Here is a 25,612-nt window from a genome sequence, read left to right as displayed (position 1 = left end):
AAGTCCAGGTATGGAAGAAAATAAAATGCCTCTCCCTCCCGTTTCATGGTGTCCTATTCATTTCAATTTTCTGACATAGTCCTACAAGTGCATCATTTGGAAGTAACAGCAACCTTATTCCTTTCCAATTTTTTTTTCCTGCAATTGTTTTACTTGCCTAACACCACAGTCCTGAGGGTACACAAGGGCCAGATGCAGATAATCAAAATCCCAACACTCAGTTTCGTAGAGACCCACAAACCGTCTCCATGGAAAACCAGAACCAGAAGCGCTGCCCTAGCAAAAGCATTCTGGAAATAACACGGGACGAGGCAGAGCCACAGTCACAGATCCCATCTCAGGTACGTTACAAACGCAGACACAAACCGCACAGATCCCAGAGACCCCTACAGCCGGCGTCAGAGTCGGGCACCACCGCGCAGCTCTCTCTGCGGCACCATCACAATCCCCTGCAGGAGAACGGCACACGCGCACTCATCATCCCCCGTGCCCGGAAACACTACTCCGCCTGCGGCCAGGCACTCGGTCCAGGTGCGCGGGGGCGCGGCGGCCGTCACTCAGCAAACACCATAGGGAGCATGCGCCGCGCCTTGGTCCAGGCTCGCCACACTGGGGTTTCCTCCATCCAGCTCACCGCCAGGGTCACGGCTACAGGCCTAGGTTTGGACACTCCATCCCCATCGGGATCCTGTAGCCAACCTCCACCCACCTCCAAATCTCCCGACCCCTCTGCACGTGCGGCCCCACGCGTCTCCCTTGCTCCCTGAAGAGCCCCCAGGTTCGCCCCGCGCGCTTGCGCACTCCGGGCAGAAGCCGATTTCCAAAGGATCCAGTGAGGCGTCGCTGGGGGCGGGGCGGGGCTCGCAGCTTCCGCCTGGCGCCGAGCTGAGAACCAAATGAAAAATAAAAAGCCGAAATATTGGTTTTTTAAGTTTTGGACCGCAGTGTCCACAGGGGAGCAGGCCCGGATTATCTTTAATGGCACTGGTCAGTCACGGGGCCCCCATTAGAGGTAGAGGCCTGAGGCAAGGGACACTACCGTCCCTCTGGGTGCACCTCCCCCGCCGCACTATCCCAGCCGAGACCCTGCCCCACGCGCCCCTCCCACTCCGGAGCAGCCGCGGGACTTGCCTCCGCCCCCCGCGCGCTTGCGCATTCACGACCGAGACAGGCGCTCTCCCGTATTCTGGCGCCGCTGACTCCACGGCTGGACGATCCTCGGAGTCCGGTGAGGCCGGAGCTGGGAGCCGGGCGCCGCTGTGGCCGCTACTTTTCTGAGGGAAAAGAGCGCGGGGTGGGTTATTTTGCAGGCAGGACTGGAGGTGGAGAAAAGGTTCCTATGAAGCCTCAGGCCGCTGTGCGTTTTTTCCCGGGACTGAGCTTCTGCAGCCCTGAGGCCTGGAGGCCCGGACGGCAGTAATTGTGCCGGGCCCGGTTCGTGGGTGCGGCCTATGGTGCAATTGGAGACCCAGGCTCCGCGCATCTCCTTCCGCTCTTCAGTCGCTTAGGCTCGGCCGTAGCGAAAAGGTCCAAGAGGGAAGTCACAGGTGAACGCCCCAAGATGAAGGTCCCCTGCAAAACGCTGGGACCTAGATTTGGGGCGGGTGTCTGGGGTCTGGGAGGACACCTGGACAGTTCCGAAAAGACACAGTGGGTGGTCCCGGGGCGTGGGCAACTGGGTATGGAACTACAGCGTACCCGGAACTTCGAACCCAGACGCGGGTGATTGCGGATCCTCTGCCCTGTCGTTTCCATTTGTGCATGCAGGTGGCGGTTCGCTGGGGCCAGGGAAGCGTGGAGGGGGCGGGGGTTCCAATCAAGAAAAGCCTGGGGTGTCCTGAACCGTGCCTGCTTCCCCAGCCCTGCCGGTTTCCAGAGGAGGCGCCTGAGAAGGAGAAACGAATCGCTGCTGCTCTTCTAAAAGCCGGTTCCGTGTGAGTTCGTGCTGCTGCTTTGTTTCTGTGAAATGCATTCGACTTCCTTCCGTTTAAAATCCTGCTTGAGAATGATCTATTTATTCATTGATTTGGGCCTTAGGATTTCCCTACCTCGTTAACGACAGGGGACCTAATTAATAGATTTCCCTTTTTTAGTGCCTACTTCATGCTGTTCTATAGTTAGTTACGTGGTTAGTTAACTGTATGTTCAGTTACTCTGTGAGCGCTGTTTTTCTAAGGATTTTGATGATATGGAAATACCCTTGCTTGAGATTAATGTTCATACTTTGTTTTTGTTAAGGAGTTTTCTAGGGTTTAGATATGTTTTAATGATTCCGGGGTAGAAAGATGATGTCTTTTTTTCCAGGAAATTCATGAGTAGAAGTTTTTGGTACCAGCCAGATGTGATTTGAGGTTTGGCAGCATGAGTTTATTTTGGGTATATCTTTGGATCGACTGACAGAGGTGTAGTGTAGTGTAGTGATTAAGTATTTCGAGCCTAGATTAAGTGGATTTGAATCCTGACTGCCACTTAAAGCTAAACGAGTTTAAGCAATCTGTGCTTCAGTTTCCTCATAATTGTAATAGTGTATACTCACGGTGTTGTTTTGAAGATGACATGAATTAATATTTGTGAAGCTCTTAGGAGAGTGCCTGGCACATAGTGAGTCCTTAATTCATCGTAGCCACTGGTATTAAAATGATGATGCTCAGTCATTCCCTGTCAGCTTTGTTTATTCCCAAGAGCAATGCAAATGTGAAGGTAATTATGATGGATGCTTGCAAGCAGGAAAATGAGCCAGACCCTCCAGTGGACCAGAACAGGGATTGGTAACATAAGTCTTTGGACTCTGTTTATGAGCTTTCAGGGCAACAAAGATATTTTAAGATTATATCCAGAATTGTTGTATGTATTTGTAAATGGTTAATTTTTGCAGGGGAGTGAGGAAGCCTGTCATTGCATGGTATTATCGGAGTTATATAAGCTTCAACGACATTGATAATCGCTGTCTAGAAATGACATAACTGGGAGTGACTTTTGGGATATTCTTTTATAAAATTAATATCTAGCAATATGGAAATAGTTAAATCACACTCCATGTGATGGAATGTTATGCAATAATAAGAATTGTGTTTATATTTAGTCATAAGAAAAAAGTATAATGTAATATTGAGAAGTATTGATGTAAATAAGAATCGCCAAGAAATTGTTGTTACATATGAATGTTGAACACAACAATAAAGATTTTTAAGTTATTTTGCAACAATGTAATATTTAAATATTAAATCGCTAGGTATTTAATGATAGTTATTTATTGGAGCTGAGGAGGGGTAAATGCAAGTTATTAAGTAGCTGCTGTGAAATGAGCATTTGTTCTTGTCTGCCATTCTTACTGGCTCTTAATCACTTTGGAAATGACATGAACCAGGATTGTAATCCTTCACAGAACTATTTCAGGGTCTTGATGAGATACAATACTCAGGAACTGGTAGAAATTATTTTTTCAGTCACACTGATTTCCTTGTTGTCACCATTTGTGCAGGGCCTGTTTAATCACAGTTTTCTTTTCTTTTCTTTTCTTTTTTTTTTTTCTGAGACAGAGTTTTCGCTTTTGTTGCCCAGGTTGGAGTGCAATGCTGAAATCTCAGTTCACTGCGACCTCGCTGGGGTTCAAGCGATTCTCCTGCCTCAGACTCCCAAGTAGCTGGGATTACAGGTGCCCACCACCATGACCGGCTAATTTTTTGTATTTAGTAGAGACGAGGTTTCACCATGTTGGTCAGGCTGGTCTTGAACTCCTGACCTCAAGTGATCCACCCACCTCAGCTTCCCAAAGTGCTGGGATTGCAGGCATGAGCCACTGCACCTGGCTCCCAATTTTCTTAATGACTTTAAGGTAGCCTATCTTCCCAGTCATTTAAAATTTTTTGGAATAGCTTTTTAAAATATTTCTGATGATAGAATTAATACAAGCTTGTGAAGTATTAGTAACTATGGAACCTATAAAGAAAATTAAAATGATCAATGGTCCCAATGTCCAGAAATAATCATCGTTAATGTTTTAGAGCATATTTTCCCAAAATATTTCTACAAGCCTGTGTGGTTTTGTGTGTGGTTTTATTTCTTTATTTCTTTTTTTTTTTTTTTTTTTTTTTGAGGTGGAGTTCCGCTCTTATTGCCCAGGCTGGAGTGCAATGGCGCGATCTTGGCCCACTGCAACCTCCGCCTCCCGGGTTCAAGCTATTCTCCTGCCTCAGCCTTCCAAATAGCTGGGATTACGGGCACCTACCACCACGTCCAGCTAATTTTTGTATTTTTAGTAGAGACAGGGTTTCACTATGTTGACCAAGCTGGTCTCAAACTCCTGACCTCAGACAATTCACCCGCCTCAGCTTCACAAAGTGCTGGATTACAGATGTGAGCCACCATACCCAGCTGGTGGTTTTATCTCTGAAGAATAGGCCAAGACTCATAGAAAATTTGAAAGAAACTAAGACCTCTTTTAAACTAAGTTTAAACTAAGTTTAAAAGAGGAATTCACTGCTGTTGTGGATTATAACTCCATGGATGTATGGAGAAAAGTGACATCCCAATGATCCACTTCTGGTTTGACAAACCTTCCAAATATTTAGTTCTTTAGATTATGGAAATTTCAGTTAAGTTGAGATTTAAATCTGATTTTAAAATTAATTTTAAAGTCTCAGAATTGAAATTTTAGGAGTTTTTTTCATCTGTTCAAGTCTGTTTCCCTTTAATGGTCTAAAAAATCTAATCATATATCGTGTTGTAATCTGTTTTTTTTTCTTTTTTTTTCCTTTTTTTTTTTTTTTTGAGACGGAGTCTCGCTCTGTCGCCCAGGCTGGAGTGCAGTGGCCGGATCTCAGCTCACTGCAAGCTCCGCCTCCCGGGTTCGGGCCATTCTCCTGTCTCAGCCTCCTGAGTAGCTGGGACTACAGGCGCCCGCCACCTCGCCCGGCTAGTTTTTTGTATTTTTAGTAGAGACGGGGTTTCACCGTGTTAGCCAGGATGGTCTCGATCTCCTGACCTAGTGATCCGCCCGTCTCGGCCTCCCAAAGTGCTGGGATTACAGGCTTGAGCCACCGCGCCCGGCCTGTTTTTTTTTCTTTCAGTGTATCTTGAATATTTTCCTTTCCTTAACTGTTTTCTAAAATTTGGCATTTAGTGATTACCTTAGTATTCCATTTTATGGATGTTTTGTAAATTATTTAAGAAATCACTTATTGGGCAGGACTATTCAAAACTGCCCAAGCAATTCCTTCAGGAGGGTTTCTGGCTCCTATAACTTGATCAACTTTTCACCTCAGAGTCATGCGAATTTCAGCGATAGGCACATTTAGGAATTGACTTTTGCCAGGTGGGATACAGGTATTTGAAGTATTTGACTGTATTTCTGAAGGATTGATTTTCATTCTCAGAATATAAAATAGACAACTGTGCTATTTTATTTTTTATTTTTTATGTTGAGATGGAGTCTTGCTCTGTCACCCAGGCTGGATGGAGTGCAGTGGTGCGATCTTGGCTCACTGCAACCTCCCCCTTCTGGGTTCAAGCGATTCTCCTGCCTCAGCCTCCCCAGTAGCTGGGACTACAGGCATGTGCTACCATGCTCGGCTAATTTTTTGTATTTTTAGTGGAGACGGGGTTTCACTATTTTAGCCAGGATGATCTTGATCTCCTGACCTCATGATCCACCCGCCTTGGCCTCCCAAAGTGCTGGGATTACAGGCACGAGCCACCGTGCCCGGCCAGCTGTGCTATTTTATACCAGGAGCTTCATCCCTCAATTACATGATTCGGGGAAATGAATTAATGACAATTTCTTTGAAAACTAAACTTACAAAAAACAAGATCATTTTAATCTCAGAAAAAAAAGTCTTATGCAAAGAAGGCAGAATAACCTGAGTATACTACATAGTTCAGTTGGTAACAATGTTTAGTCGCAATAATATAAACTGAATTTAAAAACGGATTTACTCTGAAATAGAATAAAATCATATTGAGGCTGGGTGCAGTGGCTCACACCTATAATCCCAACACTTTGGGAGGCCGAGGCTGGTGGATCACCTGAGCCCAGGAGTTCGACACCAGCCTGGCCAACATGGTGAAACCCCATGTCTACAAAAAACACAAAAATTAGCTGAGCGTGGTGGTGTGCACCTGTAATCCCAGCTACTTGGGAGGGTGGGACAGGCGGAGAATCACTTGAATCCAGGAGGCAGAGGTTGCAGTGAGCTGAGATTCTACAGCCTGGGTGACAGAGTGAAACTCTGTCTCAAAAAAAAAAAAAAAATCATATTGAAAGGACAAAGGGACTGTAACTGTGCATATGTGGGTGGGAGATGAGTAGGTAAAAGATAGCTAAAACTGTGCCTGCCATAGTAGTAAGGGAATATATAATGATTACAACTAAAAATTCAGAAGTAAAAATATTAGCATGGTTTTTAAATGTATGGAGTTTAAATACCAAAAGGAACAGTTAATAGAGGTAAAAATTGTTGCCTCTAGATTTGGAAGATAGGGGCATAGTAGCAGGGATGGAACTGTTGGAGCTTTTTGTGATATTCCTTGCATAGCTGTTTTGAATTATTGTTCAGGTATAAACAATACAAATTTTTAATTAAAAAATTCAGGCCAGGTGCAGTGGCTCAAGCCTGTAATCCTAGCACTTTGAGAGGTGGAGGCAGGTGGATCACTTGAGTCCAGGAGTTTGAGAACAGGCTAGGCAACATACACTGGCAAAAAATACAAAAATTAGCCAGGGTGGTGGCATGTGCCTTTAGTCCCAGCTACTCCAGAGGCTGAGGTAGGAGGATCGCTTGAGCCCTGGAAGTGGAGGCTGCAGTGAGCTGAGATCCGAGATTGCACTTTAGCCTGGGTGACAGAGCAAAATCCTGCCTTAAAAAAATTGTAAAGACTCCAGGGAAGAATAAATAATTATCACCTAGGACTCAAGTAGAGGTAACAATAAAATTTTATTACAATTCACAGATCTTTTTATACACATGCATATACATATATACACATGCATATACATATATGCATATATACACATGCATATACATATAGGCATATGTGCATGTATACGTAGTTTACCTGCCAAAAGACAGTTACATTACAATCATATTTTCTAACCTGTCTTCTTCCCCCAACAATATGTAGTGGCTGTCTTCCCATGACATCAAATATGAATTTTATCTTCATTTTTAATGGGTGTTTATTTTTCTTTTCTTTCTTTTTTTTTTAAAAAACAAAACAAAACAAAACAGGGTATCGCTCTGCTGCCCAGGCTGGAGTTCAGTGGCATGAACAGGGTTCATTGCCGCCTCAACCTCCTGGGCTCAGGCAATCCTCTCACCTTAGCCTCCCAGGGAGCTGGGACCACAGGTTTGCACCACCATGCCTGGCTAATTTTTTGTAGAGATGGAGTTTTGCCATGTTGGCCAGGCTGGTCTTGAACTCCTGGACTTACTAAGCGGTTACCTGCCTTGACCTCCCAGAGTGCTGGGATTACAGGCATGAGCCACTGCACTCGGCTGTTTAATTTTCCATTGTGTGAATGCGTGGTAATTTATTTAACATTGCTGAAGGATATTTAGGTTCTTTCCAGCTTTTTTGGTCCCATTTTAAACACTTTCTATCCACAAATTATTTCATTCTTTCTACATCATATCATTGAGTATCCATTTCCCCAACAGCTTAGTAATTATGAGGTGTCATAACTTTTTCAAATCTGCCAATACAGTTCCTTCAATATGCTCTCTAGTTACTAGTATATTTTAACTGATAAGCTGATAGGTTCTTTCTTTTTCCTTTTCCTATTTTGTTCAAGGTCTTACTCTGTCACCCAGACTGGAGTGCGGTGGAAAGATCATAGCTCACTGCAGCCCTGAACTCCTGGGCTCAAGCAGTTCTCTTGCCTCAGCCTCCCAAGTAGCTAGGGATACAGGCAGGTGCCAACACACCCAGCTAATTAAAAAAAAATTTTTTTTTTTGTCAGAGACAGACTCTTACTATGTTGTCCAGGCTGGTTTTCAATTCCTGGCATCAAACAATCCTCCCATCTGGGCCTCCCAAAGTGCTGGGACTACATGCATGAGCCACTGCACCCAGCCTGTTTCTACCTTCTAGAACATTATCCATGCTCAGGTTTCATAAATTTACTTCTTTAAGTCTGAGTACCAAGAAAGATTGCTTGGTAATTGAGATCATGCAGGCAATATTGATCCTGAATAGGAAAATAAGGAGCAGAGAGCTCTGAGTTAAGCCTTGGGGAAGGGATCCCAATGTGCACCTGTGGTTTTGCCATAATCAAGGCTGCTATATAGCCTTTCTACAGGTGTTTTATACCTGTGGTTCTCAAAGTGTGGCATCTGGACCCGCAGCAGCAGCATCACCTGGAAACTTTTTAGAAATGCAAATTCTCAAGTCCAATCCCAAACCTACTGAATGCCAAACTCTAGCAGTGAGACCTAGCAAGTTGTGTTTTAACAAGCCTTCTGGGTGATTCTGATGCATACTCAAGTTTGACTACCAAACTTTGCTGCCCATTAGAAACACCCATGGGAGGAAGAGGTAATTAAAAAAAATCCTAAATCCCACGTCACACTAATTAAATCAGTGTGTTTAAAGGTGGGAGCCAGGCAACAGTATAGTTTAAAGGTATCCAGGTGATTCCAATTTGAGCAAAGTTTGGGCAGTTCTTGTCTATGCTATGTTCTGTCTTCGTGTTTGGGGAGGCCAGCCAGATTCCTAAGGCCAAGAAGGAGAGTTTTGGTTTAGATGGTGTAACCCCTTTTCAGCTGGGAAGGTGGGGATTGAGGGAGGAGGATCTGTTCAGGACAGGTCTGCGCAACCCATTCTGTGGTCCAAACCAGCCTGCCCTGGGGTCGGAGCTGAGGACCAACTGGCAGCCCTCCTGCTGAAGTGTCTAGACATAGCTTTGATGCTGCAGAGTCTCTGCTCTGCAATTCCTTGTGCAGCTGAGCTGATTTCGCTGTGGTTTTGGGGAGGACATCTTTGTCTGAACTACCTCTTATCAAAACTTGTCTGTATGTTGGGGGTGGGAGTTGCATATAGGAATGGAGTAATAGTATCGGTTTTTTAAATTTGGAAACTCTGAGGCAATTCTGTTCTCATGATTTTACGCGTTCTTTCTCCAGCTCTGGCATCTGTGGACCCTGCTTCTGAAGTAAATGAACCTTGAGGAACATTGACCCGGTTCTTTCAATTCTAAAATCATGGCTCGTGTAAGTTGGAATTTCTCTCTACTTGGAATTCTGTCATTTTTTTCAGGTTATGTGAACATTCTCATTTGTTACTCGGCAACTTTCTAACAGAGCCCCATTCAACAGCTGCTCCCCAGTCTTCCCCATTCCAGCAAGGGGTGGAGCCAGCCAGATTCCTAAGTGCCCCCATCTTCTCCATGCATATCTTTAGTAGTCCGTTTTCACACTGCTGATAAAGACATTCCTGAGACTGGGTAATTTATAAAGAAAAAGAGGTTTAATGGACTCAGTTCCACATAGCTGGGGAGGCCTCACAGTCATGGCGGAAGGCGAAAGGCGTGTCTTACATGGTGACAGGCAAAGAGTGAATGAATGCCAAGAGAAAAGGGAAACCCCTTATAAAATCATTAGATCCTGTGAGACTTACTGCCACGAAAACAGTATAGGGGCAGTGGCCTCCGTGATTCAATTATCTCACACTGGGTCTCTCCCACAACACATGGGAATTATGGGAGCTACAATTCAAGATGAGATTTGGGTGGGGACACAGCCAAATTGTATCAGTATCCATGTGTGCATTGACCAAATCATTCAGCATCTCCTGTGTGCTCCTTATCTGTCTAGAGCAGAGATGGGGCAGAAATGAAGTTCCTAGAAATGGGCATTGTATCTGAAATTCTCAGGATTAAAATAGCACTGTCTAAAATAATTGTAATTCAAGCTACATATGGAATTTAAAATTAGTAGTCAAATTTTGAAAGTATAGAATGGTATGCAAGGCCACGTATTTTAGTAAACATTTTAAATACTTCAGTAGTCACATTAAAAAAAAGGAAAAAGAAACACATGCAATTGATTTTAATGTCTTTTATTTAACCCAATATGGCCAAAATATTATTTCAAAGTGTATTCAATATAAAAGTCATGGTCAGGCCCTGACAGTGGTGGTTCATGTCTGTAATCTCAGCACTTTGGAATTGGAAGGCTGAGGCAGGAGGACTGCTTGAGCCCAGGAGTTTGAGATAAGCCTGAGCAACTTAATGAGATCCTATCTCTAAAAAACAACCACCACCACCAAAAAAAAATTAGCCAGACGTGGTAGCATATGCCTATGGTCTTAGCAATTTGGGAAGCTGAGGTAGGAGAATTGCTCGAACCCAGGAGTTCGAGGCTGCAGTGAGCTGTAATCAATAAATGGGCTGTGATTGTGCCACGCCATTCCAACCTAGGTGACAGAGTGAGACCCTGCCTCAAAACCAAGATAAAATAAAAAATACATACAAATCATCAATATGTTTTACCTTTTTATTTTCCTTCTAAAGTCTTCACTATCTGGTATCTGGTATATGTTTGACATTTACAGCACATGTGGATTTGGACTAGTCCCATTCAAGTGCTCAATATCCACATATTGCTAAACTAGAGTGTTGGACATTGCAGTAACTTTAGAGATTTTTTGTAATGTAAATTCTAAATATAATTTAATATATTTAAAAGTATAGCTATATATAAATATAATCTCTATTAAGTGTAACATATCCATCAGATGGCGTACAGCAGTCCATCCTTACCCAAGGAGGATACATTCCAAGACCCCCAGTGGATGCTGAAAACCTCAGATAGTATGGAACCCTATATATATGATGTTGTTTTGATCTGATAATCAGGTAGTATATACAATGTTGATATGCTGGACAAAGCATATCACATCCAAGGTGGGCAGAGTGGTTAGTGTGAGATTTCATCATGTTACTGAGAATGGCATGGAGTTGAAAACTTAAAAATTGTTTATTTCTGGAATTTTTCCATCTAATATTTTTGGACCGTGGTTGACTGTGGGTAACTGAAATTGAGGAAGGCAAAACCACGAGTAAGGGGGAACTACTGTATCATGTAGTAAACTATAAATATTAAATAAAGCATCTGTTATGATAAAAATGCTAATGATACATTATAATAAAGTTATATCTGGAAGAAATTTTTAAGTTTTATGCAAAATATACTTTTTAAAAATAGAGATTTTACAGTTCATTTTTTGGGGAGAATCCCATCAATAATTATTATTGTTTTAATCTTTAAAGGAAAAGAAGATAGAGTAAATCCCACTTATTGAGAATGTTTTAGGTCCTTTGCAAGTACTGTTCCTATGAACCTATTTCAGTTAATTGAGAAATTCTGATAATTACCTGAATATGTCTGGAAATAAATAAAATTATCTTCTATTCCATAGTACATAGGAAGTTTTGGCCATAGCAGTGGTGGGCAAACTAGATACACTGCAGATTTGGCCCACAAGCTGCAGCTTGTTTCGGAACAGCTTGCAAGCTAATTAAATTTTGAAATAATTGTTACAAAAAAAAAAAAAGAATGTGGAACAGAGACCATATGTGGTATACAGAGCCTAAAATATTGGCCCTTTACAGAAAATGTTGCCAAACCCTGGTCTTTTGTTTATAGAAATCTTCAAGAACATATATTCTGCTTCAGTCACACTCACATCTTTATTGCCACCTTCCCACATCACAGGCTTCCAGCACCAGTCTGTTCATTTGATGTATGAAGTGAACATATATCATCAAAACCCATCAAACCTTTCTTCCACTTTTTTTTTTTTTTTTTTTTTTGTGGAGACGGAGTCTTGCTCTGTTGCTCTGTCACCCAGGCTGAAGTACAGTGGCATGATCTCGGCTCACTGCAAGCTCCATCTCCCAGGTTCACTCCATTCTCCTGCCTCAGCCTCCCGAGTAGCTGGGACTACAGGTGCCCATCACCATGCCTGGCTAATTTTTTGTATTTTTAGTAGAGACGGGGTTTCACCGTGTTAGCCAGGGTGGTCTCGATCTACTGACTTCATGATCCGCCCGCTTCGGCCTCCCAGAGTGCTGGGATTACAGGTGTGAGCCACCGCGCCCAGCCTTTTTTTTAAGAGACAAAGTCTTGGTATGTTGTCTAGGCTGGTCTTGAACTCCTGGCCTCAAGCAATCCTCCTGCTTCAGGCTCCCAAAGCTGGAATTACAGGCGTTGAGCCACTACATCCAGATACCTTCTTCCATCTTCAAAATGTTTTCATTTATCTTACAAATAATACGTGCGTTTATCATTTCAGGATTTGGTGATGTTCAGAGATGTGGCTGTAGACTTTTCTCAGGAAGAGTGGGAATGCCTGAACTCATATCAGAGGAATTTGTACAGAGATGTGATATTAGAGAACTATAGCAACTTGGTGTCACTGGGTAAGCATAGCATATCTGTGTCAAATAATTTAGAAATTCACAGGACTGAATTTCTGGGCTGTCTTTTTTTTTTTTTCTAAGACAGAGTCTCGCTTGGTTACCAGGCTGGAGTGCAGTGGCGCAATCTTGGCTCACTGCAACCTCTATCTCCTGGGTTCCAGCAATTCTCCTGCCTCAGCCTCCCAAGTAGCTGGGACTACAGGCGCGTGCCACCACGCCAAGCTAATTTTTGTATTTTAAGTAGAGACAGGGTTTCACCATGTTGGCTAGGATGGTCTTGATCTCTTGACCTCGTGATCTGCCCGCCTGGGCCTCCCAAAGTGCTGGGATTACAGGCGTGAGCCGCCGCGTCTGGACTGTCTTTCTAAAAACTAGCTGTCTGCTTTGTGGTTTGACAATAGCTACCACTATTAAGCACCTTCATCTTTTCCTATTCATTGACCTTTACATTTTTCTTTGACTTTTCTGTTATTACTGGTCTTTAATGACAGCTGGATATAAATTCTTAGACACTCATGGCAAAACCATTGTTAAAGAAATTGGTTTTTATACTGCTATGGATAGTCCATGTTATTTGTAACTCATTTACAGTGAAAATAGGAAGACAGAGGTGTCTGGCTCTACATAGCTATTAAAACAGCTTTTATAGTGTATGTGATGCTGGGTTGAATTGAGAGTTTGTTAAAACTCAAGTGGACAGTATTCAGTTTCCTACAACAGACATACTTTAACTACTTTCTGATTAAGTTTAAAATACATGAATTTGAATTTAATATTGTATGCATATCCTGGCAAGAAACTTATTTTTCTATTAACAAATTAATATCAAAAAATAGCAAATGTAGTACCTCATGAACATATATAATGGTTAACATGTACCAGGTACTCATCTAAACACTTACATTAAATCAAATCTCACAGCAATGCTATGTATACACATTACTGTTATCTGCTTTTCACATCTGAGAAAACTGAGGTGCAGAGAGATTGAATTAGTTGCTCTACTGACATGGGAAAGAGAGGCAGGATTTGAAACCATTGATTTCAACTATTCTTTTCTCTCGAGACAGAGCCTGTGTAAGTTTAAATTAAGTATATAAGACCAGGTCCCTACTTCTCTGTTCTTGTTTTTCCTTGTGATCCTAAAGTAACTGTGCTATGAATGTTTTTCAATCTTGATAGTCATCTTTGTTTTGAAGTCTTAAATAAATTCTTTATTATATTCTATTATTTATTTTTAAGCAGGATGTTCCATTTCTAAGCCAGATGTGATCACCCTATTGGAACAAGGGAAAGAGCCCTGGATGGTTATGAGGGATGAGAAAAGAAGATGGACTCTAGGTAAGTGCTGATCAGGCAGAGGTCAGCCATTATGGCATGGCCAGACCTGCTGGTTGAGGAGGAGACACACCCCTTAGATGTCAATTGTGAAGAAGAGACCTGAATCTTGGGAAGAATATTTAGATATTCTCAGCATGAGCCACCAAAGAAATTTCATCCATACTTCCACTTATCACTTGTTTCTTTTCTGTCTTGTTTCCCTCCCTTTTCTTATAGGGGAAAGCTTTCTTCCCCCGTGATTCCATTTTACCTGTATTTTGGATCTAATCCCTTTCTAGCTCATCTTTTGTGTTTTGACTTTTATGTATACATTTTTTCATTGCCCTTTGTTCATGGAGTTTAAATTGTAGTGGGGAGTCAGGCAGTAAACAAGTAAATCAGTAAATGGATTACTAAAATATCCTGAAGTAATTAGGTATTATGAAGAAAAGTGAGTAAGGTAAGGATATGGAGAATCATAATGAGTGAATGGAGTAATTTTAGATGGGGTGGTCAGGGAAGAAGAGCCAATTTGAAGAGGCTTCAGTTGTCCAAAGATGGGACTATTTGAATGTCATTACTATAATGACTACAATGTATTGCAATGCATAAAATACACTTAATTTTATAAATTCTTAATGATGCTAACAGCAAATTATTCATCATTGGAAGTTACTAGGCAACTAACATTTAAAAAGCATAAATTTAAAGGAAAAGAAGTATTTATCCTGCCTTTCTTACAACAATTGCACGAATAGGTAGTAGGTGGAGGTATGTTTCTCTTAATGAAAGTATTCAGTGAATAAATGAAGAGGAAATGATAGAATTAGAATATTACCATTTTGGAGCCCATAAGAACTACTGGATTTAGATATTGAACATCAGTGCTGATAGCATCAAAGAAATAGAGACAATCAGACGTCGTTTCTCCTGATGAAAGAGCACAATATCACCTATGAGGTAACTTTGCCAACAAAGGTCCTAAGTCTTGTCAAGCATCTAAAGCCAATTCCCAACTTATGGGAAGAAGATAGAGGACTATGTTCTACACCTTGGGAATGTAGTGAGCAAAATTCAGAATATGGGAAACTACAGGACCAAAAACAGGTTCTTCAACAAATAAATTACAAGGGAAATCAAAAAATGATAGGAAAATCTATACATTAAAAGAGATGTAAAAGACATGTAACAATTGTATTCTGTGAACTTTGGATGAGTTATTCTTTTTAGGTTGTTTAAAATTTTATCAGCCAGGGCTGGGCGTGGTGGCTCAAGCCTGTAATCCCAGCACTTTGGGAGGCCGAGACGGGTGGATCACGAGGTCAGGAGATCGAGACTATCCTGGCTAACATGGTGAAACCCCGTCTCTACTAAAAAAATACGAAAAACTAGCCGGGCGAGGTGGCGGGCACCTGTAGTCCCAGCTACTTGGGAGGCTGAGGCAGGAGAATGGCGTAAACCCGGGAGGCAGAGCGTGCAGTGAGCTGAGATCGTGCCACTGCACTCCAGCCTGGGCAACAGAGCGAAACTCCGTATCAAAAAAAAAAAAAAAAAAAATTTTATCAGCCAGATGGAAGTGTGGGCACTGATGTTTGATGATATTTAATAACTCGTTTTTAAGGTTTGGATAATGGTATTGTGGTTTTGTATAAAAGTGCTTTTTGAGATGCATATTTTGTACACATGAAACAATGTAATATCCAATATTTGCTTCAAATAATAGGAAGGAAGTAGATTGGGGGGTTCATAGGCCAAGATTGGGCATGGGGTTAATGGTTGGTGCTGGATACATGGAGATTATTATGCTGTTCTGTCTACTTTTTGATATGTTAGAAATGCTCTCTTATAAAGGTTTTTCGTTTGTTTGCTTTAGAGTTATTTATTGAGAGACAAAAAGAAAATGGTGGTGAGGCAATGGTGAAAATAAAGTTAAACTATTCTTTGGATGAATTTTGTCATAAAGAGAAGCAGACACACAGAGTACAGGGAATATATTTTATGATGTGAAATTATTATGTGAAATATTTAACATGTTTATAGGCTATGAGAATGATTTCGAAGAGAGGAATATTGATGAAGTAGAGAGAGAGGGTAGTTTTGTAGGCAGTGACCTTCAGTAGATGGGAAGGAGTGGAACCGATTGATGAAGGAAAACCACATATATGGTAAGATTTCAGACATAGATTGATTGGAGAATGTGGTGAAGAGGAGAATACATATTTTTCAGTTGTTTCTGGTTCCTTGGTGAAATGGCAGTAAGATTATCATCTGAACCTGAGGCTTATTCAGTATTTCATTGGAATTCAGTATGGATTATGCAGTATTAGATCAGGATTATGCAGTATTAGATCAGTGTTAATTCAGAAGTACAATTTCATGGTGATAGGGTTTTAACATTTTCAGATCTCTGATGTTAATATAATTAGAACTGTCTTTGTCATAAATATTCTGTGTCCTGTATAATCTTGTATCAGCCAGAAAAAAAGGGATGGGGGAGACATTGTACCTCAGGAAACAGCATACTTCCGGGGATAATTATATGACAAGATAATTTGCTCCCTATATTATTATTTTATTTTACTTTATTTAATTTTTTTTGAGATGGAAAACCATGTTGCCCAGACTAGTCTCAAACTCCTGGGTTCATGCAGTCTTTTTGCTTTGGCCTGCCAAAGTGCTGGTATTACAGTGAGCCACCATGCCCTGCCCCTCTTTTCTTTTTATTTAAAGCTGATGCCCCGCAAATGGAAATACTTCTTTCATTTGATCTAAGATGGACTAATATTTTTTCACATTAGCAGTGTTTACTAGAATAAACTCTTTGATTCAGTGGAATCCAAACTAGTATTTGGCTTATTAATTTTATTAATTAACATTAATTAATATATTAATTGATATAAATTATATATTATATGATTAATAAATAATAATTAATATTAGCATTAAAATATTTTACATACATGTTTTAGGAGGTAGAACATTAAAATTGTCTCTCATAGTCCAATATTTTGATGTTTGGCCCAGCATTTTGTTTCAGTGTAGGTCTAGCCCATTCTGTCTTGATCAAAGTATATATGAAACATAGGCTATTCTTTCCAGTTTCAACTTCTTTGAAGTAGAGCAGGAATGTAAAGATACTTGTGAAGCAATCTGAGGGCAGAATCCTTGAATTTTTATGTTTTCTGTCTTTTATTATGTTTCTCACCCATGCCTACGTTGACAAAAATGCAATGTGCATGTATAGCCAATACTTCCAAAACATCCAACTTAGTTTTCATAGAAATAATTGTCTTTAAACATTAATAATTTTAGTTGCTTGCAGCAGTAAGAACTGGAATAGGCACATTTGGGAACGAACATGGCTGACTCTTTGGTGACATACAGCTCAGCTGTGTATATTATAGAATACCCTCCTAATTGAGAATGTTCAAAATGCCAAGATCTTGATCTGGCTTGTCACTTAAGTAGCCAAGATATTGATCTGGCTTGTCACTTAAGTAGGGAGCCATATATGACAATTTCAAGTTCACTTTATCAACATTGGCAATTTTTTTTTTTTTAATGAAAACCTTCAAATTTTACAGAACAAATTTTACAACCTGTTCTAATTTGGTTATTAGTGAATACAGACATTTTGTCCTAATTTGTTTATGCTTATATTTACTTTGTGCATTGTCTCCTCGCTTCCTGTATTCCATTACTGTTTCCATTGTTTATTGTTTCTTATGCCAATTTGTATGGGCTTAAATTTCTTGTTTTAAATTTTTCGAGATTGGGGTCTCATTACATTGGCCAGGCTGGTCTTGACCTCCTGGCCTCAAATAATCCTTCCACCCCAAGTGATCCCCCACCTGCAGCCTCCCCAAGTAGTTGGGGGTTACAGGCACGAGCCATGGTGCCCAGTTTGTGTGGACTTTAATGCTGTGAACAGTAACACTTTCTCACTTTCTTATGAATGTTTTAGCCTTTAATTTGATTTTTGACTGGCTTTCCTTTTATAGATTACTGGTTTTATTTTTAATTTGCAGGTAAATCCTTTGAAATGAGCATCTTATTTCTTTAACCTTTGTATTACCTTCATAACTACTTATTTACTACCATTATTTAATTATGATGCTTTTATTAATATCACTTATATCTTATTTGTCTCATTGAGGCCATAAATGGACTTTATCCCCAAAATTCTAGACAATTGCCGTAGTTTTGTATTGCTTTTTTTGGGTGGGGAGACAGAGAAAGAGAGAGACAGAGTGAGAGAAACACAGATTATATAACAGTATTTTCTGTTCCATTCATTTACCTGTCCCTGGTCACATTTTACCCACAGTATTTAAATTATTGTTGCCCTTTAGTATCTTTTTAGTGTATACTTTTTTTTTTTTTTTTTTTTTTGAGACGGAGTCTTGCTCTGTAGCCCGGGCTGGAGTGCAGTGGCCGGATCTCAGCTCACTGCAAGCTCCGCCTCCTGGGTTTACGCCATTCTCCTGCCTCAGCCTCTGGAGTAGCTGGGACTACAGGCGCCGCCACCTCGCCCGGCTAGTTTTTTGTATTTTTAGTAGAGACGGGGTTTCACCGTGTTAGCCAGGATGGTCTCGATCTCCTGACCTCGTGATCCGCCCGTCTTGGCCTCCCAAAGTGCTGGGATTACAGGCCTGACCCACCGTGCCCGGCCCTAGTATATACTTTTTTAAAGTAAACTTATTGAAATATAAATACACACAAAAATATACAGATAATTAGTGAATTGGCACAGTGACCACACCCATCTAATTAGTACACAGATTCAGAAACAGAACTTTACTGGGATGCCAGAAGCCCTTCCTGACTTCTTTCAGTCATTCCTCCCCACCAAGGCTAACCACTGTCCTGATACCACTATAGATTATTAATTATCATTTTTAAACTTTACAAAAATGGAATTGTACAGTATATATTGTTCTATGTCTAGTTTTGTTTACTCACCATTATGTTTGTGAGATTAGCCCTTGCTAATCTTGCATGTAGTTGTAGATTGTTAATTCTCGTTGCTGTATGGTATTGTGATGTATTAATATGCCATCATTTATTAGCTGTTCTTCCATTGATGAATACTTGGATTCTTTCCACTTTGGGTAGATTGCAAATAATGTTGCTTTAACCTTAACTCTAATCCTAACCCTAAAGCAACGATATTTAAAATACCTTTTCCTTTTTAAAGAGTATTGAATCCCTGTTGCAAAGATTTTGAGAACGTGCACATTTGCAAAAAACATCTCTTTGCTCAGAATTTTACTAGCCTTTTATCGTAGCATAAACCTGTTGTTACACCTGGAAAATCACTGAAATATTCTCTAGGAAGTACCCAGGTGGCATTATGGGGACTTCTGGTAAGATATGGGGAACCTGTAACATAGATGTGCACATTATGTAAACTCAAGTGAAGATAAATATTTAGAGCCTCTCATTACCTTGGTCGTGAATGGGGGCAAAGCTCACCTATGACTATGCAAAGTAGGAGTTGAACTGCAGTGGAGATACCTGCAAGTGTACATGAAGAGGCAAATTGGAAGATGATCAAGTGTAAAGAAATCACTATTTTCCATTTATATACTTACTGAGATAGCTTAGATGTGCTTGTTTCCCATCTCTGTAGGAAGCGATAAAAAGAATGTTTAATCAGTGTAGTAAGGTTTAAGATTGGAGGCAGGATATCATATGCCATAATTGCTGACTAATTATGAGAATTTAATTCATAGTTAACATGTACTGTGGATTTGTTATTCACTGGTGAGTGAAAAATTGTTTCTGCCCTTGGGGAAGTTTAAGGTAAGAAAATAAAGATAATAATAAGTGGGGAAATTAATGAATAACAACACAATTGAGAAAAGTGTTAAGAAATAAGTAGCCAGGCATGGTGGCTCACACCTGTAATCCCAGCACTTTGGGAAGCTGAGGCTGGCAGATCACTTGAGGACAGGAGTTTGAGATCAGCCTGGCCAAATTGTGAAACTCAGTCTCCACTAAAAATACAAAAATTAGCCAGGCGTGGTGGCGGGTGCTCGTAATCCCAGTTACTTGGGAGGCTGAGACACAAGAATTGCTTGAACCCTGGGGCAGAGATTGCACTGAACCGAGATCATGCCCCACTGCACTTCAGCTTGGGCGACACAGTGAGACTCTCTCAAAAAAAAAAAAAAAAAGGAAAGAAGTAAGCTGGGCGCGGTGGCTGACGCTTATAATCCCGGCACTTTGGGAGGCTGAGGCAGGCGGATCACGATGTCAGGAGTTCAAGACCAGCCTGGCCAAGATGGTGAAACCCCATCTCTACTAAAATACAGTGGTGGCAGGCGCCTGTAATCCTACCTACTTGGGAGGCTGAGGCAGGAGAATCACTTGAACCTGGGAGGCGGAGGTTGCAGTGAGCCGAGATTGCGCCATTGCACTCCAGCCTGGGAAACAACAGCGAAACTCTGTCTTAAAAAAAAAAAAAAAAGAAAAAGAAAAAAGAGGCCGGGCACGGTGGCTCGTGCCTGTAATCCCAGCACTTTGGGAGGCCGAGGCGAGTGGATCACGAGGTCAGGAGATCGAGACCATCCTGGCTAACACAGTGAAACCCCATCTATACTAAAATACAAAAAATTAGCCGGGCATGGTGGCAGGCATCTGTAGTCCCAGCTACTCGGGAGACTGAGGCAGGAGAATGGCGTGAACCCGGGAGGCGGAGATTGCAGTGAGCTGAGATCGCACCACTGCACTCCAGCCTGGGTGACAGAGCGAGACTCCGTCTCAAAAAAAAAAAGAAAGAAGAAAAGAAGAAGTGACTGGTATAGAAAACAAAGGATATATATTACATGAAGTTAGCAGGGATCGTTTTTCTGATTTTTAAAATGAAATCTGATGTATGAAAGAAACCCAGCCATGCAAACCCAAGTCAGGATTCCTGGGAGATTTAATAGCCAGTGAAAAGCTCCAAGAAGTGGAAAGATTGGGCCGGATGCGGTGGCTCATGCCTGTTATCCCAACACTTTGGGAGACCGAGGCAGGCGGGTCACTTGAGGTCAGGAGTTCGAGACCAGCCTGGCCAGCATGGTGAAACCCCGTCTCTACTGAAAATACAAAAGTTAGCTAAGCGTGGTGGCGCACTCCTGTAATTCCGGCTATTAGGGAGGCTAAGGCAGGAGAACTGCTTGAACCCGGGAGTCAGCGGTTACAGTGAGCCGACATCATGCTGCTGCACTCCAACCGGAGCAACAGAGACTCTGTCAAAAATAAAAAAGAAAGATTGCGACACATTCTAGGAGCAGAAAGGAGGCAAGTGTGATAGGGACATGGACAACAAAGGGGTCAGTGGCTTGAGTTGATACCTTGTGGTTAACAGAGTCCATGTTACTCCTGATAAAGTATTTGCTCTTTATTCTAATTGAAAAGAGAAATTTAAAAAATTTAATTGCAGAGTCTCAAACTTTGATCTGCACCCAAATAATCTGGTCTTAACTCATCATTTTCATATTTCCTTTTAGCTTTTTTAAAGTTACCTGTTTTAGAGATTTTGAGCCCATTTACTTCAATTGGGCTTTCTTTTCTTTTTTGTGGGTGTCATTGATTTCTATCATAAAGTTTTTTATTTTGTGTAGAACAGGAAAATATGTTTTGGTCTTGTTTTCTTTCAGATTTGGAATCCAGATATGACACTAAAAAGTTATTTCAAGAAAAGGATATTTATGAAATGAACTTATCTCAGTGGAAGGTAATGGAAAGAATTAAAAGCTGTGGACTTGAAGGACAAGAAAGTCCTCATGAAGTGTGTTTCAGGCAAGTGACAAAAACCACTTCTGGAAAAACGCCTACCTACAGAAAACTCACATCTCTTCCTCTGTATCAGAAGAGTCATAACAGAGAGAAACCCTATGAATGTGGGGAATGTGGGAAGGCTTTTAGAGTACGACAACAACTTACTTTCCATCAAAGAATTCATACTGGTGAGAAACCCTATGAATGTAAAGAATGTGGAAAAGCCTTTAGACAGTGTGCCCACCTCAGTCGACATCAGAGAATTCATACTTCTGACAAACTCTATGAATGTAAAAAATGTGGAAAGATCTTCACATGTGGCTCAGACCTTCGAGTACATCAGAGAATTCATATTGGTGAGAAACCGTATGAATGTAAAGAATGTGGGAAAGGCTTTAGAGTTAGAGGACAACTTAATCTCCATCAAAGGATTCACACGGGTGAGAAGCCCTATGAATGTAAGGAATGTGGGAAGGCCTTTAGGCAGTATGCACACCTTACTCGACATCAGAGACTTAACATTGCTGAGAAGTGCTATGAGTGTAAGGAATGTGGTCAGGCCTTTCTGTGTAGTACAGGCCTCCGAATACATCACAAACTTCATACTGGAGAAAAACCCTATGAATGTAAGGAGTGTGGAAAGGCCTTTAGAGTGCGGCAACAACTTACTCTCCATCAGAGAATTCACACTGGTGAGAAGCCTTACGATTGTAAGGAATGTGGGAAGACTTTTAGTCGTGGCTATCATCTAACTCTCCATCAGAGAATACATACTGGTGAGAAGCCCTATGAATGTAAGGAATGTCAGAAGTTCTTTCGTCGTTACTCAGAACTTATTTCACATCAAGGTATTCACATTGGAGAGAAACCTTATGAATGTAAGGAATGTGGGAAGGCATTTAGACTGTTCTCACAGCTTACTCAACATCAGAGTATTCATTTTGGTGAGAAACCCTATAAGTGTAAGGAATGTGAGAAGACTTTTAGACTGCTTTCACAACTTACTCAACATCAAAGTATTCATACTGGTGAAAAGCCCTATGACTGTAAGGAATGTGGAAAGGCCTTTAGACTTCATTCATCACTAATTCAACATCAGAGAATTCATTCTGGTGAGAAACCTTACAAATGTAAGGAATGTAAAAAGGCATTTAGACAACATTCACATCTTACTTACCATCAGCGAATTCATAATGTAACTTAGTAGTTATTAGAACTCTTCCGTTGTGAATTTTATGTTGCGCATAGGAAGTACATTCTAGAGGAAAGGTTTTTGAACGTGGGAATCCCTTTTGCTTCATGCTCACAACTAAGGAAGTTTTATTTAAAGGAAAGAATACGTTAATGAACATATGGAAGCCTTTCATCACCTTTGAAACCATGTTATAGGAAATTCATCCTAGAAAGAAACTTTATTAAAGTACTGAATGTGGAAAAGCTTTTGATCTTACCTATTATTATCTCCATATTCTTCCATCTGTGTAGTATACACAAGGAGGTTGCCAGGGAACCACCTCATTCTGAAAATGTGCAAATGAAAGGAAAGTCATTTAGTCTGCATTTCCTGTGTAAACTGTATTTCAAGGCAACCAGAAGTTAATGAGGTAAAGTTCTTCTTTATTAGAAAATTCCAGGCTAATGAATGCAGAAAGAATAATAGAAAATTGTATTAGAAAAACTATTGTGTTGGCCGGGCGCGGTGGCTCAAGCCTGTAATCCCAGCACTTTGGGAGGCCGAGGCGGGTGGATCACAAGGTCAGGAGATCGAGACCATCCTGGCTAACACGGTGAAACCCCGTCTCTACTAAAAAATACAAAAAACTAGCCGGGCGAGGTGGCGGGCGCCTGTAGTCCCAGCTACTCGGGAGGCTGAGGCAGGAGAATGGCGTGAACCCGGGAGGCGGAGGCTGCAGTGAGCTGAGATCCGGCCACTGCACTCCAGCCTGGGTGACAGAGCGAGACTCCGTCTCAAAAAAAAAAAAAAAAAAAAAAAAAAAAAAAAAAAAAAAAAGAAAAACTATTGTGTAACACATAATGAAATAATGGATTTAGGCATGATTCTCTGTAGAGGTTGAGACTATTCAGTGAAAGGTTGTGAACTTTACAATGAATAGATGAGACTGACAACATCTGAACCCACTGATCATCTTAACTTCACAAAAAGCAAGACAGTAAAAATTATGTGCCTCCTAATGTGATACAGTAAGATAAACACATCTTGCCAAAAATACTGAACCTGAATTTAAGCCTCAAGAACTAACTCCCAGTTTATAGAAAATTCAAGGAATGGAAAAGTAAATTACATGACATGAAAAGGAACAATTAAATATAAAATAAGGGTAATTCTACAAGAGGAATCACCTGGTTTCCCAACCAATAAAATGGCATTTTAAGAAATAAGGTGGAACCCTTAGGTATTGACAGACTTGAGACAACATCAATCACATGCAATGAAAGAGTGGTTTTTACTTAGATCATGAGTTGAACAAACGTAAAAGAAGACATACTTACAATAATTGGGAGAATGGGAATATTGACAAATTAGATAATATTAAACTTTTTGTTATGTGTGATAATAGCATTGTGGTTATGTAAAAGTATTAGAGATAATTTCTGAAGTTTATACACAGGAGATGATATTCTGGAATGTCATTTTGTTCATGCAAAAGAAAAATGAGGATGAATAACAAGTTTGGCAAAATGATGGTAACCTAAGTCTTGGATACATGGTTTTTATTTGTTTTTGCTATTCTCTCTACTTCTGGGTTTTTAAAATTTTCCATGATGTTCTTTTAAAGATCAAATTATCCATGAAATTATAACCAGTTTAAAATGAATTATTAAAAAAAATTTCTGGCTAGATGTGGTGGCTCATGCCTGTAATCCCAGCACTTTGGGAGGCCAAGGTGGGCAGATCATGAGGTCAGGAGTTTGAGACCAGCCTGACCATCCTGGCAAAACCTCATCTCCACTAAAAATACAAAAATTAGCCGAGCATGGTGGCATGCACCTGTAATACCAGCTACTCGTGAGACTGAGACGGGAGAATCACTTGAACCCAGGAGGCAGAGGTTGCAGTGAGCCGAGATCATGCCATTGCACGCCAGCCTGGGCAACAAGAGCAAAACTCCATCTCAAAAAAAAAAAAAAAAAAATTTGTACATATTAAAACTTGTGGATGTTGCCAAAGCTGTACACATTGGGATTGGAATATTAATTACACTATAATAACGATAAATGTATTCAGGAAGTTAAAATGTGGGTCCACATTTTATTTAGTTCACCTCTCTATCTCTGTATTATAGTACCCATGGTATGCACCTTTTTTTTTTTTTTTTTTTTTTTTTTAGACGGAGTCTCTATCGCCCAGACTGGCGTGCAGTGCTACAATCACAATCTCGGCTCACTGCAAGCTCTGTCTTCCGGGTTCAAGCCATTCTCCTCCCCCAGCCTTCCGAGTAGCTGGGATTACAGGCGCCTGCCACCATGCCAGGCTGATTTTTGTATTTTTAGTAAACATGGGGTTTCACCATGTTGGCCAGGCTGGTCTCAACTCGTGACCTCAGGTGATCCACCTGCCTCAGCCTCCCAAAGTGCTGTGATTACAGGCGTGAGCCACCGCGCCCGGCCAGTACTTCATATGTTTAAAGAATGAGTAAAAAAAAGCAATTACTACTGCTAAATGTGGGAAATAATGGACTAGACCTGTACTGTCTAATATATGGTAGTCACTAGCAACCTGTTGAGCACTTGAAATTGAGTTATTGAGCACTGAAATGTGGCTAGTCCAAATTCAAATGGTGGTAAATGTGAAACACAAGATTCTAAAGACTTAGTTGTTTTTAAAAAGTTAAGTATCTCAGTTTTTCAATTGAGTACATATTGAAATAATATTTTAGATATATTGGTTCAAATAAAATACATTAAAATGAGGCCGGGCGCGGTGGCTCAAGCCTGTAATCCCAGCACTTTGGGAGGCCGAGGCGGGTGGATCACGAGGTCAGGAGATCGAGACTATCCTGGCTAACACGGTGAAACCCCGTCTCTACTAAAAATACAAAAAACTAGCCGGGCGTGGTGGCGGGCACCTGTAGTCTCAGCTAC

At 41.0% G+C, this 25,612-nt stretch overlaps 1 protein-coding gene across 13 annotated transcripts; it reads left to right on the top strand.

Moving 5' to 3' along the window:
* Positions 1-391: 391 nt before the first annotated feature.
* Positions 392-23,189, top strand: LOC105495420 (ZFP30 zinc finger protein). 13 transcript variants are annotated; one of them, XM_071087676.1, is made up of 6 exons: positions 407-531; positions 1,768-1,934; positions 9,120-9,206; positions 12,292-12,418; positions 13,661-13,759; positions 21,388-23,189. In XM_071087676.1, the coding sequence occupies exons 3-6, from the start codon at positions 9,198-9,200 to the stop codon at positions 22,710-22,712; spliced, it is 1,560 nt and encodes a 519-aa protein (XP_070943777.1). In that variant the 5' UTR covers positions 407-531; positions 1,768-1,934; positions 9,120-9,197; the 3' UTR covers positions 22,713-23,189. The 13 variants fall into 13 exon arrangements, with proteins under 13 accessions (XP_070943780.1, XP_070943777.1, XP_070943779.1 ...); XM_071087678.1 differs by having other exon boundaries at positions 450-531; positions 1,861-1,934; XM_071087677.1 differs by having other exon boundaries at positions 520-660; positions 1,861-1,934.
* Positions 23,190-25,612: the final 2,423 nt, after the last annotated feature.

This window comes from Macaca nemestrina, chromosome 20, assembly GCF_043159975.1.
Source record: "Macaca nemestrina isolate mMacNem1 chromosome 20, mMacNem.hap1, whole genome shotgun sequence".
NCBI classification, from domain to species: Eukaryota; Metazoa; Chordata; class Mammalia; order Primates; family Cercopithecidae; genus Macaca; species Macaca nemestrina.
This window is presented reverse-complemented; position numbering and strand designations above follow the sequence as displayed.